At 44.9% G+C, this 22,223-nt stretch overlaps 1 protein-coding gene across 11 annotated transcripts in view; it reads right to left on the bottom strand.

The window, feature by feature from the left end:
• The window catches only part of ABLIM1 (actin binding LIM protein 1), a 229,556-nt gene that overhangs the window by 98,859 nt on the left and 108,474 nt on the right, over positions 1 to 22,223 (bottom strand). For all 11 annotated transcript variants that reach the window (XM_068139313.1, XM_068139314.1, XM_068139303.1 and 8 more), the window contains exons 2-4: positions 21,995 to 22,129; positions 2,459 to 2,642; positions 63 to 172 (exon numbers count right to left, since the gene is read on the bottom strand). In XM_068139313.1, coding sequence (XP_067995414.1) covers positions 63 to 172; positions 2,459 to 2,642; positions 21,995 to 22,129 — 429 coding nt within the window. The remainder of the gene's footprint in view (positions 1 to 62; positions 173 to 2,458; positions 2,643 to 21,994; positions 22,130 to 22,223) is intronic.

Raw genomic sequence — 22,223 nt, 5'->3', positions numbered from 1 at the left:
TAAATTAGTTTCAACCAAATGTTGATGAGTGAGAGGCTCCAGAAAGAAGATGGCATACTTACTGCCTGAAGCAGACAATTCCTTTGGACTGGAGGACATTGGCTGAGCACACATCTGACAGAGACAGTCCCTTCCATTAAAGGTAACTCTATCACCTGGTGGAAATGGACGCCTGGAGAGTTATAGAGAAAACAATATTTTAGCAAAGGTTATGCCAAAAATTATCCTCTGTTTCCTGTGCCTGAGTTTGCTGCCTTCCCCCAGTGCAATCAATATTTTACACAAACTCTGGCCAAATACTTTCAGCGACGTGGCCTTGGCAGAGCCAGGCATTGGAAAAAATCCAATTCATGGAGGCAAGCAGAGCAGAGGTTAGACTTGCCATGTGTTTTGGTCTGAAAAAGTTATCAAAACCACACTTTATCTAAAGAGCAGACAGTGAAATTCTCTTAGACACAACAGCTACGTTTGTGATGGTCTCAGCCTGATGTTGTGGATATCAAATAGTACAGAGGGGAGCTCAAGGAAAGAACAGGAATTGGTCTTCAGGCTAGTGAAGCAATGTGGAGCTAGTGACTCATGCACGATTGCATCTGTATTCAGCAATGAAATACAGGACTCTGTTACTGTGGATGTAGCAGTTTGCAAAACAATTGAAATGTCATCCACATTTGTTCTCCTAGAGATTTCAAATGGGTATCTACATTACAGACCCACCACAGTAATTGCCACCTGTGCAGATTTGAGGAGGAAGCTAGAGGGTGAATACACCATGCTCGGAAAGCTGAACCCAACAAAATGTTAAGAATGTGCATTGGACAGAAGTTGGCATTGCTGTAGATCTTATTTGGTGTATAAAATAGAGGATGAACGACTTTGTATGAGTATTTCACTAAAATGAGAAGGTTCATTACCTCCAAATCTTTAGCAAGTAGCTTTAGCTGCTGAATACAGACATCTCTACACCACACCTCACTCCAAAACTGTGCAGAACAAATGAACATCTGCTTGTTCCACAAACCAAAATGTTTAAGGCATTGTTCTAGTTTCCTTTCCACTGCTGTTCCTAAGTGGGTCATAAATAAATCATCAGCAACACTACCTTTCATTAATTTATTTCAGTGACTCATCTTTGGTTCATTCAATATAAAAAGATGAATGTAAGTCAATGTACAGAAAATTGGTGCCATGTTTCATGCTGTGTCACCTACTTTCACACTGTCCTTGGGAAATAAAACTGAAGTACACACATATGGTTATCAAGATGCAGTAAAGCCACACACTATTTAAAATGAAACAAAAACAATCAAAAGCCTTGGAATAGAAAGAAAATATTGAATAAGTTAAGTTATTGAATAAGGCTACAGGCCAAAGTACTTGGACTACTCATTGGAGATAGCTATGGAAGATTAGGGGTAGAGCATGGTAAGTCTGCCACATTGATACTCAGACATATCATATGAGGCGATCTCCAACAAGGTACTTTCTCACAACATAGATTCTTGCCTTTCTTGTTCATGTCATCCTCCTGCATTAAGGTTTGGACAATTCAACTGCTGTCAGGTACTGACTTCTGGAGAACTCTGCTGTCCTATTTCCCTTCAAGACTGCAAAGCAACAGACTCTGTATTTTGGGTTCTCCTTCTCTATGAAATCTACCTACATCTCCCTCTGATGCTCCTTACCTGGCCCTCAGGCATTACATTGAAAGTTCATTTCACTTGCAGTGCTCAGAACTGGGGAAATTAACAACCTGATGCCCATCCTAATTTCAGCTTAGTATATAGTAAATACACACTTAACATGGTTAGGTCTGTGTAGAATCATGATGGCACCACAATATCACTTTACTTCCACTATCAGAACATATGGAAGATTCAGCCAGCAGTCTTCTAAATTAATATCATGGGTCTTTTGTCTCACTCACATGGCCTTAGCAAACTTTTTTATTCCATATAGAACTGAAAACTGGTGACAAGAAATAGTACGGGGGGACAAGTGGGGGAATCCCAGTTGTCCCAAAGCCATGTGTTATTACATGATGTGAAAATGAGTCTCCAGGGTGTTTTCAATTGTTTACCTGTTCTTGTAGCCTAAATGGCTTCTCCACTGTAGCATCCAGAAGTCTGCCTTACCTTCTTTCTCCCATCACGCTGGGCTGATCACCTGAACCCAACTCAGCCTATGTCCATCATCTCACCATGTCAGCCTGATAGGCAGTTCCTTCATGTGTGAGAGTAACTTTGAGACTAGGGGATGACAGGTAATAGTGAAACTGTGTCCCCCAGATAAATGAGTGGTACTATACAGACCCTCAAAGTCACACTTGCAGTAGATCTGTTCCAGCCAAATGTCCCCCAAAGACAAATACCTCTCGAGACTTATGTCTCATGATGATGCTCTTCCCCATTTTTTTTGTACTAGGCTCATGCTATGCTAGTTGGGAGGTTTGACTTACTTGCAAACAGTACAGGCAAAGCAGCTTGGATGGTAGGTTTTTCCCAGGGCTGTCACTACTTCACCTTCCACGAACTCCCCACAGCCGTTGCAGCGGGTGCCGTACATGCGCTGGTAATCCAGGGTGCAAAGGTATTCCCCATTCTTAATGAAAAACCCTCCTTGTGCCAAGTCACAGCCACACACTGGAAGAAGAAAAACACCACCACCACATCAATAGACTGGAAGAATGTCCTTACTAAGAATGTCAGTGACAGTGTATGCTGGCAACAAATGACATGACCCTGGTGGCCTTGTTCCTTACTATCGGATTTTTGCTTTCTCTTCCTGTCACTCCGTGCCTTGCAAGACACCACAGAACAGAGATGATATTCTCTGGCTACAGGAGAGCTTCTAATAAGCTGTTCCTTGGAGGAATCTGTATAATCATAGCTTTCAAATATTTGGTCCTTGCCAACACCTCAGTTACTTCACATCACCCAGTTAATCATGTGATCAGAGTTATTTGCACCAAGGGAACCTTGTTTTCATGTCTGGGACTGGAGGTGAGCAGAAGATATAATTCCATCTCTAGGACAGATTTTACTATTCTATACACTAGTACACACTTTGCTGGGGGGGGGGGTGGGGGGGGGAGGGCTTTAAGAAGCTTTCAAGGTGCTGCTTATTTTTGAAGCAATGGCTATTTGACAAATGCTGTATGGTTCCTCTAGTCCACTGATAACACTGAGCTGCTTCACCATGGCTGCATGAATAGTTCTCAGTCATCTTAAAAAAGATTTAACCTTTGAAGTGTTCAGTGTGATTTTACACTATTCATTTAGACATAGAAAGCTGCAGTGCAGAGACAATCAAGTGTTAAAAATCTGACCACATCTCCACTATATATACACCACATGATATATGCAGTGAAGCTATACAAAAGTATATTGGACACTGCATAAATAGCATCATAGAATGGTCTGGGTTGGAAGAGACCTCTAAAGGTCATCCAGTCCAACTCCCTCTGCAGTCACCAGGGACATCCTCAACCAGATCAGGCTGCCCAGAGCCCTGACAAGCCTCACCTTGAATATCTCTGAGGGTGGGACCCCAACCACCTCCCTGGGCAATCTGTTCCAGTGTTCCCCCACCCTCATGGTAAAGAACCTGTTCCTATCATCCAATCTAAATCTGCTCTTCTCTAGTTTGAAGCCATTGCCCCTTGTCCTATCCCTACATGCCTTCAAGTAAACAGTCTCTCTCCATCCATCCTGTAGGCCCACTTCATGTACTAGAAGGTTGTTATTAGGTCTACCCAGAGCCTTCTCTTCTCCAGGCTGAGCAGCCCCAGCTCCATCAGCCTGTCAGCCAACAGAAAGTGTATTTTGCACCTGTACTCTGAATATAGAAATGTTCTAAGAGCTCCTGTTTACCTCTGAGTGCCTAATCTGCACAGGTGTTATGCTTATCTTTTACATGCTATACCCCCTGTACTTCAGTGGATTAGATAAGCAACTCTAATATTTGCATGTAGACTTGTGGCCATGTTCAACTCCACTGGGAAGAGAAATTGTAGCAGTAAGAGGGTGAAGGACCACTCAAGGATTTGAGCGACTCAGCAGTTTTCCCACTGTTAAATGCTTACTCATCCAAACCAAAACACATCACAACCAGGTGCCTGTTTTGCTTTAAGAAAATATTCATAGTGCTGCATTGGCATTTCTGGTCAGCACAGGAGACAGAATGCAATCCATCCTGTAGCAGCTGACTCCTACGAAGAGAAAATGCCATGGGAGGTGGGAGACTGAATTTCACACTTCAGTTTTAGCTTGGGTGGAACAAAGAGCTTGAATCTACCCTACTTTATGTCCAACAGCACCAAAAATATGCCTTGCTTCACGTTCCTTGCTTTAAAAAGTCCTCTTTATTCACCTCAGTGAGAGAGCATATAAAAGGAGCTGTTAGATGAATTCTTAAATATACACACAGCTGCTCCCAGGCATTTCGGTTTCAGCCACCCCTGCTGCTTGCTTCTCGGTGTATTGCTGTATCTGTGTAATTCAGTAGCAGAATCTACTCTTCACAGCACTTTGGGATGCTATCTTAACTCTTCTTCTGCAAGCAGCTCTAGCTCATCCCACTTCATAACATTCAAGTGCATTCAGATCAAATATCAGAAATATTGAATATCAGAAAGCTGATTATTAAGCAAAAATAAATAAGCAGCATTCTAGGTCCCCAAAGGGTTCTTGATAAATTAAAATAAGAAAGATCATTAAGGGAGCTGGGCTGAATTCATCTCTCTGCCCCAAATTCTGAACACTGTAGCGTGCACAGCATTTGTTCCCCAACCCTCCTCTCTCACCCCCCCTATCATAATGGGCTAATACCTTATTAACTACCTGCCTTGAAAATTAAAATTCCAAGGTGTTTGGGGCAGGGACTACAAATTCTCTATTTGCCTGTGGCCAAGCCCTGGAGGTCTAATGACACAATTAGAAGGGTTAATATTAGATGTGCAAACATATTGCACTTCATGGAGGCATTAAATACACAAGCAGCCAAAACCCAATTATCAGTGGCTTGGGAGAACTTAGAACAGAATAGAATAGAATTAAGCAGGTTGGAAAAGACCTTTGAGATCATCCAGTCCAACCTATCACCCAACACCATCTAATCAACTAAACCATGGCACTAAGTGCCTCATCCAGTCTCCTTTTAGACACCTCTAGGGATGCTGACTTCACCACCTCCCTGGGCAGCACATTCCAATGGCCAATCTCTCTTTCTATGAAGAATTTCTTCCTAACATCCAGCCTAAACTTCCCCTGGCACAGCTTCAGACTGTGTCCTCTTGTTCTGTTGGTGGTTGTCTGGGAGAAGAGACCAACCCCCAGCTGGCTACAACCTCCCTTCAGGTAGTTGTAGATGTCAATAAGGTCTCCCCTGAGCCTCCTCTTCTCCAGGCTAAGCAACCCCAGCTCCCTCAGTCTCTCCTTATGGGGCTGAGCTCCAAACCCTTCCCCAGCTTTGTTGCCCTTCTCTGGACATGCTCCAGCAACTCAAGCCCTGGAGGTCTAATGACACAATTAGAAGGGTTAATATTAGATGTGCAAACATACTGCACTTCATGGAGGCATTAAATCCACAAGCAGCCAAAACCCAATTATTGGTGACTTGGGAGAACTTACAGAGAACTACTGTTACAGCTCTAGTGTAATGCTTCTGATTTTCAGATACACCTCCAGAACACACCTGTTTCATTCTTCTGTTTTCCTCTATGGTACAATATCACCCTGCCTGAGGTGGTGGTGGAGTCACCATCACTGGAGGTGTTTAAGAGGAGACTTGATAGGGTGCTTGGTGCCATGGTTTAATTTATTAGGTGGTGTTGGATGATAGGTTGGACACAATGATCTTGAAGGTCTCTTCCAACCTGGTCTATTCTATTCTATTCCTATTCCTATTCCATTCCTATTCCTATTCTATCATGTAACAATTTGGAGAAAATACTGTGACCTCCACACCAGGACACCTTAGACTCCTTCTGAGCCAGGGACCATCTAGTCATCTTCCACCAGAGGTCCAGAGCAAAACCTAAGCTTACTTACAATTGGTTTGCTTTTCTAAGTTGCCTTTTGTGGATCCTTACAATTAAATCATGGAGTAACCGAGAAGTCTACTTTCACATCAGGGATTACTTCAGTATTCAGATCCTTTGGTTACAGTGTATGCACTGGAGGACTGTCATGGAGTGGTCAACACTAGATGTTTCAGAAGCTGCTACATTTCATACATTTCAAGTGCCTATGATTTAAATTACAGTTTGTAATTTCGTTTGCAGCTTTAACATCCAAGTTTGTTTATTTCAGCTTCAAGCAGAAGGCACTCAAGTATGCTGCTGGATCTCCCTCAGAAGCTGCACATATAGAATCACAGAATTATTAGGGTTGGAAGGGACCTCAAAGATCATCTAGTTTTAAACCCCCTGCCATGGGCAGGGACACCTCACACTAGAGCAGGTTGCTCAGAGCCACATCCAGCCTGTCCCTAAAAACCTCCAGGGATGAGGCTTCCACCACCTCCCTGGGCAACCTGTTCCAGTGTCTCACCACCCTCATGTGAAGAACTTCTTCCTAACATCCAATCTGAATCTACCCACTTCTACTTTTGTTGCATTCCCCCTAGTCCTATCATTACCTGACACCCTAAAAAGTATCTTCTCAGCTTTCTTGTAAGATACTGGAAGGCCACAATAAGGTCTCCTCAGAGCCTTCTCTGAAAACCCCAAATCTGTCTCTTTACTATGGTCCCCATTTCCTCCACTGGGTGATTTAGTCTTCACAGCCCTCTTTACCTGCCTAGGCAGGATGATCAGAAGTAATTTCCAATGCAACCTCTGCTCTATGTTCTGAAAATCCAGCTTCAAGGTCTGTGGCAGATCACTGCTTGCAGAACACACTACAACTGTTGAGTGAATGTGTTCATGAACTCACAATCATTAAGCTATATCCCTTTTGCATGGCCACAGGGATTCAAGCCTGGAAACAAAAATGGAGGACTAAATCATTTGGCAAGTCTTTTAAAGACAGTGATTACTGGTGTTAAAAAGAAGCTCCCTCTATTGCCCTTTTTTAGGGGGCAAATTTCCTTTCCACCTGATCACTCTTTGTCAGTAACTCAAGTAATGAATTCAGGCACAAGCAGAACTGCTTATGATGTGACCCACCAGCAGATTCATCGTCTTTGGTGTACTCACAGCAGGAAGCACACCAATCTGCAAGAATTAAAGACAATTCCTGCCAACCCCACATTACAAGGGATTTTTGCAGTCAATTTAGCACATGTGTTCCTATCACTAATCACAGCTTTAAGCTACACAGGCAAAACAAAGGTCACTCAGACTGTTAACATCCATGGTTGGAAAAGTGCTGTTCCAGGCAGCTGCTTTCACTTTGAGTCAGAGATCAAATCAGAAAGGATGAACATGACTGTATCCACATTTGATATACAATGCTGTGTACAAAGGAATGGATTTAAACAGTTCTGTTTTCTTCCTTCTCCTTTTTGCACCTGTTCAGAAGTCATGGTTCTGACATCAAACCCCCTCAGGTTCAATAAGGGGCAAGTGCACAGTCCTGCATCTGGGGAGGAATAACACAGGCACCAGTACAGACTAGGAGTCATCCTACTGGAAAGCAGCTCCACCGAGAAAGACCTTGGAGTCCTAGTGGACAGCAACGTGTTCTGTGGCCGAGAGGGCCAATGGCATCCTGGGATGCATTATGACAAGTGTTGTCCAGCAGGTCTAGAGACGTTCCACTCCCCCTCTACTCTGCCCTGGTGAGACCACACCTGGAATATTGTGTCCAGTTTTGGGCTCCCCCGTTCAGCAGAGACAGGGATTCGCTGGAGAGAGTCAAACAGAGAGCTATGAGGATGATTAAGGGACTGGAGCATCTCTCCTATGAGAGACCTAGGGCTATTTAGTCCGGAGGAGAGAGGGCTGAGAGGGGATCTGATCAGTATCTATAAATATGTGAGGGGTGGGTGTCAAGATGAAGGTACCAGTCTCTTTTCAGTGTTGCCCAGTGATAAGACAAGTAACAACAGGTACAAGCTAGAACACAGGAGGTTCCACCTCAACATATAGCGAGGGTGATGGAGCCCTGGAGCAGGCTGCCCAGAGAGGTTGTGGAGTCTCCCTTCTCTGGAGACTTTCAAATCCCACCTGGATGCATTCCTGTGCAGCCTGACCTGTGCAGGTGATCCTGCTTTGGGCAGGGGAGTTGGACTTGATCCCTGGAGGTCCCTTCCAACTCCTACCATTCTGTGATTCCCTTAGTGCATGTGTTTATGGCCACTGTAGAAGTACCACAGAAAAGATGGATGAATATGATCGTTTATATTAAAAGGAAGAACATCTACCCAGAACTGTTCATGCTACAAAGAGCAGAGGCAATGCAGAGAAGCCAGGTGTAATGACTATGCACATACTATAAATCCCAATAATGTGATTTAGGCAATTGCTATGCTACCAATATGTCAAAGAAAAATGAATAACAAAATGACATCTCATAGGAAACATCAAATTATGTTCTTTTACCTATACTGATGGATAAAAAAAATTACTTCAAAAAGAACTACTTTGTGCTGATGCACAAATCACGTTTGAAAAGGCAAAAAGCCAGAGGTATTCTGTAAGCATCCACCACACAGAAACAGTTGTACAAGGGAGTAACATTTCCCCAAGACCATTCCTGCTCAATTCAATGGAAGAAATTCCATTTTACATGACCAGAACTTCCCTTCTCAAAGAGAAAGGCACTGGGGAGCAGTGGGAAGGGAAAAAGAAAAGAAGGGAGAGGGGAAAAAAAGATGAAGAAGAGAGGGGGGGGGCAAAGGAAGAGAGAGGGGGGGCAAAGGAAGAGAGAGGGGGGGCAAAGGAAGAGAGAGGGGGGCAAAGGAAGAGAGAGGGGGGCAAAGGAAGAGAGGGGGGGGGCAAAGGAAGAGAGGGGGGGGCAAAGGAAGAGAGGGGGGGGCAAAGGAAGAGAGGGGGGGGGCAAAGGAAGAGGGGGGGGGCAAAGGAAGAGGGGGGGGGCAAAGGAAGAGAGAGGGGGGGCAAAGGAAGAGAGAGGGGGGGCAAAGGAAGAGAGAGGGGGGGCAAAGGAAGAGAGAGGGGGGGCAAAGGAAGAGAGAGGGGGGGCAAAGGAAGAGAGAGGGGGGCAAAGGAAGAGAGAGGGGGGCAAAGGAAGAGAGAGGGGGGCAAAGGAAGAGAGAGGGGGGCAAAGGAAGAGAGAGGGGGGCAAAGGAAGAGAGAGGGGGGCAAAGGAAGAGAGAGGGGGGCAAAGGAAGAGAGAGGGGGGCAAAGGAAGAGAGAGGGGGGCAAAGGAAGAGAGAGGGGGGCAAAGGAAGAGAGAGGGGGGCAAAGGAAGAGAGAGGGGGGCAAAGGAAGAGAGAGGGGGGCAAAGGAAGAGAGAGGGGGGCAAAGGAAGAGAGAGGGGGGCAAAGGAAGAGAGAGGGGGGCAAAGGAAGAGAGAGGGGGGCAAAGGAAGAGAGAGGGGGGCAAAGGAAGAGAGAGGGGGGCAAAGGAAGAGAGAGGGGGGCAAAGGAAGAGAGAGGGGGGCAAAGGAAGAGAGAGGGGGGCAAAGGAAGAGAGAGGGGGGCAAAGGAAGAGAGAGGGGGGCAAAGGAAGAGAGAGGGGGGCAAAGGAAGAGAGAGGGGGGCAAAGGAAGAGAGAGGGGGGCAAAGGAAGAGAGAGGGGGGCAAAGGAAGAGAGAGGGGGGCAAAGGAAGAGAGAGGGGGGCAAAGGAAGAGAGAGGGGGGCAAAGGAAGAGAGAGGGGGGCAAAGGAAGAGAGAGGGGGGCAAAGGAAGAGAGAGGGGGGCAAAGGAAGAGAGAGGGGGGCAAAGGAAGAGAGAGGGGGGCAAAGGAAGAGAGAGGGGGGCAAAGGAAGAGAGAGGGGGGCAAAGGAAGAGAGAGGGGGGCAAAGGAAGAGAGAGGGGGGCAAAGGAAGAGAGAGGGGGGCAAAGGAAGAGAGAGGGGGGCAAAGGAAGAGAGAGGGGGGCAAAGGAAGAGAGAGGGGGGCAAAGGAAGAGAGAGGGGGGCAAAGGAAGAGAGAGGGGGGCAAAGGAAGAGAGAGGGGGGCAAAGGAAGAGAGAGGGGGGCAAAGGAAGAGAGAGGGGGGGCAAAGGAAGAGAGAGGGGGGGCAAAGGAAGAGAGAGGGGGGGCAAAGGAAGAGAGAGGGGGGGCAAAGGAAGAGAGAGGGGGGGCAAAGGAAGAGAGAGGGGGGGCAAAGGAAGAGAGAGGGGGGGCAAAGGAAGAGGGGGGGGGGCAAAGGAAGAGAGGGGGGGGGCAAAGGAAGGGGGGGGCAAAGGAAGAGAGAGGGGGGCAAAGGAAGAGAGAGGGGGGCAAAGGAAGAGAGAGGGGGGGCAAAGGAAGAGAGAGGGGGGCAAAGGAAGAGAGAGGGGGGGCAAAGGAAGAGAGAGGGGGGGCAAAGGAAGAGAGAGGGGGGCAAAGGAAGAGAGAGGGGGGCAAAGGAAGAGAGAGAGGGGGGCAAAGGAGAGTAAAATCATCATTTTACATTAAATGAAAAAAGCAACCCATTATCTTCTACAGCTCCTGGAGGAACTCAGCATTTTTTTCAGAGTCTGTATATTGTATGTCAAATGATTTCATACTCCAAACAGATGATTCTGCCTGTCTTGTAAATGGAATTAAGACAGAACAATGTCCTGCCCTACCACTGTATGGAAAACACCAACCTACCAGCTTATTTGCTCTTGAACTTCCCTCTGGAGCTACATTTTGCATCCTTGAAGCACAAAAAGATTGGAGATACCGTCAGTGCTGCTGTCAGTTATCAAAGCTACAAGGTCTGTGTAAGCAAGTCTGAGCTATGATGACAAAATCTAGCTGCTCAGGAGCAATCCAATTGCCTGTGATCTCCAAGGGACAAGGGCCATTACCAGGCTGAGTCACTTCCAGGCACTAACGGATATGGTGGCAAAGAAGCCATCCGATTTTTTTCCAAGTGAACAGAAGTAGGATTTGATCTTACTGAGCAGTAGCTAGGATTTCCAGGGAGTCATTTTCAGCGAGTTGAAACCCCAGGCCCTTAGTAAAATAAACCCATCCTGCTGTTTACTAAATATTGCCTCTGTGCTGAAGAAACAAGCAGGCTCTGAACGTGGGTCTCAGGTTGCAGAACTGAATGCTCCTCATTAAAGAAGAAACCAACTAACGATCTGCACCATGCATTAACTGAGATGCAAATTCAATTTCCTGTTAGGGTTTCATTTCTTTCTTGTATTTCTAAGCTTCACAGGATAATGGTCCCTTTCTTGAGCAGGGAAATATTCATGCAACATTTATTTCTTAGGACATAATGGGTTTCTTGTTAGAAGATAGAAAGGAATTTGGCAGCGCTTCAGTTTATCATCTATATCTAAACAAATATACAGGAAAAATCTGTTTCTTTCCTTTCCCTAAGAGAGCCTAACAAATCCTGTATTGATGAAAGCAAGGTTCATGTTCTTATTAAAGTTTAGAATTTCCACATTTCAAGTGACCTTTGCTTTATTCCTTTTAATTTTCTTGATGGCCTAACCTCTAGTTCTTGCAATCATTTAATGAATGAATGTACATCAAAGTATCATCAGCAGACCACAGGAGAACAGAGGGCTGCAGAAGCCATGCTGCAGCACTGCCATTGCAGCAAAGAAAACACCACTGAAAAACTGCATCCAGCTTTTTGCAACAGCTGTAATGGAGATCCTGATAACTGTCCCACACCTGTCCTTGGAGACTTATCTTTTTTCACAGTATCACTTAGGTTAGAAAGGACCTCGAGGATCATCGAGTCCAACCTATCAACACAGACCCCATGACTAGACCATGGCACCAAGTGCCACGTCCAATCTCCTCTTGAACGCCTCCAGGGTCAATGACTCAACCACCTCCCTGGGCAACCCATTCCAATGACGAATGACTCGCTCGGTGAAGAACTTCCTCCTCACCTCGAGTCTAAACCTCCCCTGGCACAGCTTGAGACTGTGTCCCCTTGTTCTGGTGCTGGTTGCCTGGGAGAAGAGGCCAACCCCTTCCTGGCTACAACCACCTTTCAGGTAGTTGTAGAGGGCAATGAGGTCACCCCTGAGCCTCCTCTTCTCCAGGCTAAACAATCCCAGCTCCCTCAGCCTCTCCTCATAGGGCTGTGCTCAAGGCCTCTCCCCAGCCTTGTTGCCCTTCTCTGGACATGTTCAAGTGTTTCAATGTCCTTCTTAAACTGAGGGGCCCAGAACTGGACACAGTACTCAAGGTGTGGCCTAACCAAAGCAGAGTACAGGGCACAATGACCTCCCTGCTCCTGCTGGCCACACTATTCCTAATGCAGGCCAGGATGCTATTGGCCCTCCTGGCCATCTGGGCACACTGCTGGCTCATATTCAGGTGGCTGTTGATCAGCACCCCCAGGTCCCTCTCTGTTTGGGAGCTCTCCAGCCACTCTGACCCCAGCCTGTAGTTCTGCATGGGATTGCCGTAGCCAAAGTGCAGCACTCAGCACTTGGACTTGTTGAATGCCATCCCATTGGACTCTGCCCATCTGTCCAGTTGGTTGAGGTCCCTCTGCAGAGCCTTTCTACCCTCTAACTGACTAACATCTGCCCCTAACTTTGTGTCATCTGCAAACTTGCTGATGACTGACTTGACCCCCTCATCCAGATCATTGATGAATATGTTGAAGAGGACATACACTGATGACAGATGCATTTGGATCCAAGCTATTTGGAACTGTGTCTAGCATTTCCTGTGGTTTTGGAATCCCTTCTCACTGAATTTAGAAACAATGCTGGGCAGTCAAAAGAGCTTTATGTACACGGGACAAATACAGGTGATCTTAAAATCTGCTTCATTAGCTAGTCAGCAGTTGGAAGAAAGGTTAGCAACTGAAATACCTCCTGAGCAAAAGATGAGACTTCATTTCTCCCCTCTTCTCCTAAGTGTTCTGGGATCCTCACAAGAGGCATTCTCAAGCCTTCAGCCAGGCCCTTCTTTTCCTTTGAAAAACCTTAATTCTTCATTTCAGACATTGTCTGCATGACTACTTAGTGTCACTTATAACATAAGTAATTCTCAATGGGTACTTGAGTGAATCCCTTATGAATTTAATACAATCATTCGCTCAACTGAAACTACCAGTCACAGCCAAGTTTCAGATGAGCTGAGTTTTAACTTAGCTCCCCAGCCAACACCATAACACTGTCTTCAGTCCTACAAGATCAGCTTTGGTTCTCTCCATAGTCCTGGAGACAAACAATGCCGCACAGGGAAACTCCCCTGTCTGCACCTGAGATGCAGCTACTTCAGTCTTTCAAGCAACCTAGCAGACAGTAGCTAGTACCTGAGCTCAACAGTAAGCAAGCAGCTGTATAGAATGTACCAATATGACAGCCTCCCAACTAAAATATCAAGGTTTTGTCCATCACAATGGAAGCAATGGCAAGAATCATTCAGCCATTTACACCACCTTTCACATTAAACTGAGCACTAGGGGGAGATCAAAGTCATTTACAGGCTGGTGAGAAATGAACCTTGAAGAAAATGCAATCAGTGGGAAAATGTCAAAGTTTAGCCAGGAATAGCTTGGCTGTAACTATTTAGATGAGAGAGCTCTCTAAAAACACTGTAAATAAGCAAACCAAATATGTAAGAATAGAACAAAACCAACCTAATCTAACTTGGGCAAATGAAGGATGCACTGACAACAAACCCAAGCGACTGTGCATCCTATCTTAAGGATGCTTTACCCCAAGTCATCAAGCACCTGTAAAGCATCTTCCTGGCCCTCTACTTTCAAAGGGATCCAGTAGCTTGTTAAAATCTGACATGGCACCTGTCAGAATTCATCACCATCAGCCAAGCAGAGCAATTAATTTCATTTCCTGTCAAATGTTTGGTCACTGAAAGAGACCTCAGGCCCAGCTAAAGTAAGATCAGAGTCAATAAGTGCCTATTATTAGAATTAAAACTCCAAGAGCAAAATGTGGATGCACTTCAAGATGGCATGAAACTGCTTGGGATTTTTTCCCTGTCAACATCTACAGCAAAAATGAACAATTCATTGGTTTCAAAGAAAACTGATAAAACAGTTTGGAAATAAGACCCAAATGAAAGAGGACATGGCCACTGAAAACATGTGCAAGGGCAGGAAAGGGTCAGAGGGAGAGCACTGTGAGAACTATGGGAATAATTTGAGCCCTATTGTCAAAGCCCAGACACCTCAACCTCTGTGTCTCTCCAGCAGGGAGCAAGGGATCTTGAGGAATTTATATGCAGCCTATTTTCCACATGTGTGGAGGACGACTGGTAGCTATCACCACTAAAGGGCTGGAGACAGTTTAAAGTCTACTGCACTCCTGAAACAGTCCATTGCCATCCCAAAAACACTAATGAGGCCAAGTCTTCCCCACTGCTTATGAGGTATGGGAAGGTGAGGGTCATTTTGCAGTAATGTATCTTACAGCAAACTTCCCAGGCCCTTACCTGAATTGGAAGTGAAATATCAATCAGAACCACTGAAAGAAAAAGAGGCTTCAAGACACAGCAATGAACACAGAAATAGCAGTTATTCTCACAGGTGCAGCTTTACACCCAGCTACCTGAAGACATGAATTCACATTTGAATCCCATTTCCTACCACAGGAGAAATTTTAACCATCATTAGTTTCCCAGGAACAGCAGCATCTCATTGCTCCCTGGACTTGCTGAACTGCTCAGACCTGATTTCCTGCCCTCAAATGCATTCTCGCCATCCTGCATTAGGTCTCCTTGTGGACACAGGTAACCTGTGTGTTACAGACCACAGGTGTGACCCCCTTTTTGCTGTTTCACTTTATTTGTTGAATAATCTCTTCAGTAAGTAGGACTTCTCTTTCATTTTCACCCAAACTCTCCATTCACTCTTCCTCATTCCTTTCCATGGGACTTTTGTACCATGGATAAAGGATGTGGAATCATAATCCTTCAAGAGTTTGAATCAGATACCTGCAGTCTTGACCATCCAAACCAGAATATTGTAATATTTCTGTCCTTTTATTTTCTATCCTGTTAGAACATTTCAGGTTCATACCTTACAATGTTTTATAATTGAATGATTAGAAATGTTCTTTTATTTGGATGACAGATGAGACACACATTTAAGAGGAGGGAAAAAAAGAAAATACAAACACTCTTGAGACAAATCAAAAGGCTTAATGTTAAAGGCTGCTTAATAGCCAGGCTGCAAAGGGGAGTTCACAAGCTGGCAAGCAGAACCATCATGTACTGAAAGAATTACAAGCCTGGAGAGCTTTTACATAAAGAAGGCTCTTTGGTTCAGTGATTCAGAGCTTCAAGGGACCTTGTATAATTTCCCAGTGCTCAGGAAGGAGCACATGCTAACCACCAGTTATGCTACCAGGTCTCTGTTTCTGAAGTATTTGTGGAAAGGCAGAGATCTCTTCAAGCACTGCATTGGGTATCCACTATGAGAATGTCCTCATATATAATGTTTCCATCCACTGACACTGAACTATTAATAGCACTAACTACCCAGAAGCCAGCTTGCAGCCTCCTCTTGCCGCCGCTGAAGGAATCTGATGACAGATCAAAGGTCAAAGAACTAATGATTTAAAACACATTCCAGCCTGTTTATACAATATCTGCTTATATGACCCTAACTTCTTCCCAGTCCTTCAAGAGAGGAAGATGCAGTTCAAAGTCAAAGATTACAAAGCATACCCTCCCCTTTCCACTTCAGTCTCATTGAACCGCAGATGATGTAGCCTTGCAGAAGTGATCGTATAAAAGAAACAGACCTGTGCCTGGAACCTAAACATAACAGAAAGGATTCTGCAAGCACATACTGATGTGGGCTTGAAAGACATTCAACTCACAAGTGGAAAATTAGCACATTAGTTCCATAATTAAGAAACTGTTTCGTGCTGATTGGCATCACTATCTTAATAGAAGCTTACAAGTTCCTTACCCATGGGATACTCTGTGTCTGGAATGCTTCCTGCAGACCAAGACTTGGCTTTGCTTTATAATTATTAAGAATATTAGTTAGAAATCACCTTTTGATAGCTGATATTGCTACGCCATGTAAAATATTCATACACAGGGAAGCATTTTCACCTGGCATGGCCTAATCACATTACAGAATCACAGAAATCACAGAAACATTCAGGTTGGAAAAGACCCTCAGGATCACCAAGTCCAAACAAGAACCCTACTCCACAAGGTTCACCCTTAAACCATATCCCCAAGCACCACATCCAAAACACCCTTAAACACATCCAGGCTTGGGGACTCAACTACCTCCCTGGGCAGCACATTCCAATGCCTGACCACTCTTGTTTTCCTAATGTCCAGTCTAAACCTACCCAGTTGTAGCTTGAGGATAGAATAGAATAGAATAGACCAGACCAGACCAGGTTGGAAGAGACCTTCAAGATCATTGTGTCCAACTGTGCTGGGTTGAGGCAGCCCCCTTCCCCACCCCTGGCAACAGTAAACACTCAGATAAACGGATTGCAAAAGTGATGGAAAGTTTAAATAGAAAGCAGGGAACATTTACAGAAAAGCAAAAGCGCAGTGACAAAGAAATCCCAAAGCAGACCCAGAGAGATCCTATCCCTACCTGAGGGTACACCCGAGACCCCCAGGGCTCCTTCTTCCCTCTCCCACTGCTAGGCTAGTCTCAGCTGGCCAGATCTGAGACTGCCCATCCCCCCGTGGCCTTGGGCCTAGCCAGGCCCAAAGCCAGGAGACATCTCCCCCAGTTACTGGCTGACGGAGGAGGAAGAAAAGAGAGAGTGCTAGACTCCGCACTGGATCTTATAGTGGTGCAAAGGATTGTGGTATGAAATACTACATAATTTCCTGTGTCCACCCCTCTGGGCTGGACCTCTGGACACAGGAAGTAAACATTACAGGGGGGCACCCAGCTCAAACTGTAACACCAACCTATCATCCAACACCACCTAATCAACTAAACCATGTAACCAAGCACCCTATCAAGTCTCCTCCTGAATACCTCCAGTGATGGTGATTCCACCACCTCCCCAGGCAGCCCATTCCAATGGGCAATCACTCTCTCTGTGTAAAACTTCCTCCTAACCTCCAGCCTAAACCTCCCCTGGCGCAGCCTGAGACTGTGTCCTCTTGTTCTGGTGCTGGTTGCCTGGGAGAAGAGACCAACCTCTGCCTGTCTACAACCCCCCTTCAGGTAGTTGTAGAGAGCAATAAGTACAAACACGTATGCCACACAGTGAGGACTAGAAAACTTTAGGAGGCCATCCAGATTTTTATGGCAGAATTGCTTATTTATGAGATTTGAAACTAATAAAATTATTTTAAAGTTCAAACTGCCATATGGAAGCTAACTATGTTTTCCAAATACTCATACCACAAATGCCACATTATCTCGTTAAGATAATGCAACCAAGCTCTAGATGTGCCAAAACCAAGCCATGCCAGCTTTTACATTGCTACTAGGAAAGCCTAGAGCTTGTTCTGTTAAGCAATACACTGTACTGCAACCAGCACATCCCTCTGACCCAGAAGATAAATCACAGGCTTAATAATAACAGCATATTAGAGCAAGTTTGCTAGCCTCAAAGTTTCCTCCCCTAGTACGTGCAACAGGGTAAAACAAACTCTAATCACTTGGCAAGGATAGAAAATTGTCATTTGTGTAAGATCACTATTTAAACTGAGATATTAAAATCTGCTCCTGCACAGTGTAATTTAGGGCCTGATCCCACACACATTTACATGTGTAACAGACATTGCAGTGAAGAATCTTCCTTTTTCCAGACAAGTTATTAATTTACATAGATGCTTACAAGAACAACTTCATACTTTTTTTCCATAAGCTACTGATTCATTCCTGTTCGTGCTTAATAACAGAGTAAAACAATGAGGTCTCTAGCTCAGTCTGTTTTCCCTCCAGCCTCCTTATCCAACCCTCCCTCCTCTCAGCCTGCTTCCATTGCCTGATATAGCCACTGACAACTTGGTCAGAGTAGTGTACTTCTGGTGAAAGAGAAATTCAGACTTGTTTAGTCCAACTGGAGGCAACACCAAAGCAAATTTAACTTGCATCTGTAACTCAACAGTGTAATTCCTTAGCAAGGTAAGTGACTGTGTTATAAAACAGCCACAGTCAACTGCTCTGAATAGTGCTCCTGGAGCTGCACTCCTACAAGTTTCTTATCCCTGCCCTGTCCATCATTCCCTAGTTAACTCCAGCTCTGAGTCAGCTGCTGCCTGCTTGAGATTCTTTGCCTATCAAGAGGCAAGCAGACCTCACCTTCTGGGGGACAGGCCACTCCATTTTCAGCTCTTTGCTTTTTTATCAGCTTTTATCTGGAGCCACAAATAGCACTAGCCAGCCCTGTCAGGCAGATAGAATGAACCAGCAGCACAGGCTGGGTTCTCAGGCTGAGTAACAGGGAGCTGCATCTTATTGTGGGGGTACAGGAACACATCAGTGGAGGTTACTTGTCATCTTTTCCATTTGCTTGGCATCTGTGACAGGAAGCAGTTACTCTGCTCTGAGAATGATTCCAGAGATGGCCATGGCACCAAACTACAAAGGAAGATGATTGTCTGATCACATTACATAACACATGTCCTGAGCTGGCTGATGCAGTGTGGAGGCTTAAGCCAAGATGTTCCTTCAGTGTAATGAGCACCACTGACATGCATGCCAAGCAGTCACAGAGTTCCTATGCATCCCTGACATCACCTAGGGAAGCTGCACTACAATCATATCCTATACACTTAACAGTATGATGTACAACAAAAGTTGAGAGCATGGATATCAATTAAAAACCAAAAGGAATCAAAATTCAGAGCAAAGTAAGAAGAGGATCACACTGAAACCCTGCTACTATACGACTTCAGTGCAACAGATTTATGTGGAAATTGATTTTTTCCTGCATCTTCACTACACCTTCAGACTGTCTGTGGGTAAAAGCTTAAACATTTTCAGCAGGTATGAGAACAGTCAGTTATGAGCTTACTTAAATCTTTCACACTGTAGATGAGCTGCAGTCTCAAGGGCAAACTTTAGCCTGCTGAAAAGAGAAAGAGAACCAAACCACCTGTAGATGCAACTGATACATTCTGGGCCAGTATGAATTGCTTCCTCTCGCTAACAACATACTGTACAAAAGGGTCTAACTCCATCTCCTGTGGAGTCACAGTCATGCCAAATTAAAAACCCATTAGACTTAAAGAAAACTCCCACTTACTTGCACAGCTGTGTCCTACTTGTATGAACCACACGGGCAGAAAACATGCAATAAAAGTAAATAACTATACAGTTTAAACAAAAACTGCATTTACTTAAATACAAGAGGCCAACCATAAACAAGTCCTGCAGCTCAGGCATAAGGTACAAAACAAGACTTGGAGCAAGCTCCCACCCCTCCCACCCCCTCTTTCCTCAATGAAAGGCAAAAGAACACAGAGACAACACTCACTTTCTGGTAAATCCAACTAATAAGGCACAGATTGACTGAACAGTAAGAGAAAAGCCTCCAAGATTCAGTAGCAGCCCTCTCAGTTCAAACTGGGATGTGCAGATGCTTACAATTGGGCAGAAACCAACACCTTGGCCAAAAACCAACACCTTGGCCAACCACAAGCAAGGAAAGGAATTGTTTTTCAGCTTGAAAAAAATCCAGCTCAGCTTTTTCCAAGGGTCATGATGTCAGCATAACTACTAGAGACATCCCTTGTCTCCTGCTCCTTCCCTTTTCATAACGATCCTCTGTATTGCTCACTCACTGAAGGCACCTCAGGGCTGGACTCCATGGTCTCCTGAGGTCCCTTCCAACCCCTAACATCTTGTGAGGACTCTATGGTCTCCTGAGGTCCCTTCCAACCCCTAACATCTTGTGAGGCCTCTATGGTCTCCTGAGGTCCCTTCCAACCTCTACCATCCTATGATCCTGTCATCTCTCTCAAAATGCATGGTCAAAACTCCCCTTTGCCCCTTGCCCCAACACAGCCTCCACAATCACCACCCTGCATGTTTCTCTCATAGCCATCAGGGTTTTTTTTTGGATGGGCTTTTTGAACACAGGTATGTATTTACAGCAATCAATGCAGTTAAAAGGAGCTTCATTTTCATAACTATCTCTAATGACAGACTGCTTTCTATCAACATGTGACTTTTTTTAAAGTAATAATCCAAATTTATCCAAAATCCTTGAAAAGGCACTCAGAAAAAGCCCCTCATAAATTCCAAGAAGCAGAATTTTCTTGAGCCACATTTTTCATCCCATCTAAATGTATCCTCACTCCACATAGGAATATAATAGGCAATGCATACAACACAGCATTTGAAACCAAGCCAGCTATTCAAAGTGGATTTCTGAGTGGCTACTAGGGCTGTGCTTTCTCTTGCTATGTTTTGTGACATTCCACCTTGGATGTTTAGTGCTGTTCCATTGTTTCCAAATAAACAACAGGAAAAAGAAATGCACCAAAGCAGCCAGAGTTTCATTGAGGCCTAATTCACTGTTTGGGAAACATGTGAAACTGTCTACACACAGAAGTGTGTGAAGAAAATAATATTTAAAAGAGCTAAGTTGGGTTTTCCCCCCACCTCTTTCTATAGACGACGGAGATTGGAGTCAACACAGGTGACCAATATGATCGAGTATTGTTCCTTTATTGTTCCAGTATTGTAGGACTATAGTGTGAGTATAGCACAGTAAAGTAAGGCAAAGAAGAAGAAGGGAGAGGAAAGGTAGAAGTGCCTACCAAGGGAACGTCTACAACTTATATAAACTTGGAGAGCCTCATTGGCAGGGCTTCATTGGTTCCCTCTGAGTGAGCATACATCGCACTGTTATAGATTATTGGTCCAACTACTAATGACACAATGAGGTTTGTTGATGCAGGTGCATGTCCTGTTATTCCAAGATAACTTTCTATGTTTACAGCTACAAGTGTCCTGTTTTAGTTACATGCTGCAGGCACAGCACTGTTTTGCTACACTGCTAGCTGGCTCTGCACTTATGCTGAGCATGGCCTACCGCCATGTCAGGCTCTAGGCCTGCACTGCCAGATTGCTCACACTGCTCGTCGCTGGCATTGCCACATCTTTCAGGTAAGATCATCCATTGTGTAGCTTGCTCCCAGTGCACATTGAGAAGAAAAGGAATTAACACATAAACATTCAGAGCACAATGTGCTATTACAGGAAGGATCTGAACATGCTGGAACATGTCCAGAGAAGGGCCACGAAGATGATCAGAGGGCTGGAGCTCCTTCTCCTATGAGGACAGACTGAGAGAGGTGGAACTGTTCAGTCTGGAGAAGGCTCTGAGGAGACCTTATTGTGGTCTTCCAGTATCTGAAGGGGCCCTACAAAAAAGCTGGTGAGGGACTTTTTAGGGTGTCAGGTGCTGAAGGACTGAAGGGAATGGAACAAAAATGGGTAGATTCAGATTGGATGTCAGGAAGAAGTTCTTCCCCATAAGGGTGGTGAGACACACAAATAGGTTGTCCAGGGAGGTGGTAGAAGCCTCATCCTGGGAGGTTTTTCAGGCCAGGCTGGATGTGGCTCTGAGCAACCTGATCTAGTGTGAGGGGTCTCTGCCCACGGATAGAGGGTTGAAACTGGATGATCCTTGAGGTCCCTTCCAACCCTATCAATTATATGATACTAGGATTCTATTTTGAGTCTTCTAGTGGCAGCCCCCCAGTAAAATCAATAATCATATAAACTTTCTTTCAAATTGTAGATATTTGCCTATTGAATTTGTTCTGTGTGGTTCCAATCACCTTGCTGCTTGTATAGGTGTGATTCAGCCATTTCACCCCCAACCCTTTACTGTCCCTACCCACTGATACTCAGACACACTGCTGCTTGGATACTGAGCCACAAGAATATCCTGTAATTGGCTGGTTGCAGGAAGCAAGGCCTTTCAGCACTGCTTCAAGGAGCATTTGCACAAATTGACTCATTTCTAACATGAACACCAAGGTCTTACCTTTGCAGGTGAAGCATTTGATGTGAAAGTGTCTGGCCTGAACACGGAGCACTTCACCTTTACACGGCTCCCCACATTTGTGGCAGTGGATGACCGGCTTTTCAGAGGGGTGGTGAGGCTCCTGAGGATGGGCCACTGTAAACCAAAAATAAAACACAAAAGTAGTTTATTATTTAAACCCAGACACAAAGGATATTTGCTCCTGTACATCAACCTGTGTTCTTTCCAC

The sequence above is a fragment of the Melanerpes formicivorus genome, unplaced genomic scaffold (genome assembly GCF_026170545.1).
Source record: "Melanerpes formicivorus ecotype bairdi unplaced genomic scaffold, bMelFor1.0.p_v2 SCAF_6, whole genome shotgun sequence".
Lineage (NCBI taxonomy): Eukaryota > Metazoa > Chordata > Aves > Piciformes > Picidae > Melanerpes > Melanerpes formicivorus.
The sequence above is the reverse complement of the archived record's forward strand: the minus strand, read 5'-3'. Positions and strand labels throughout refer to the sequence as shown.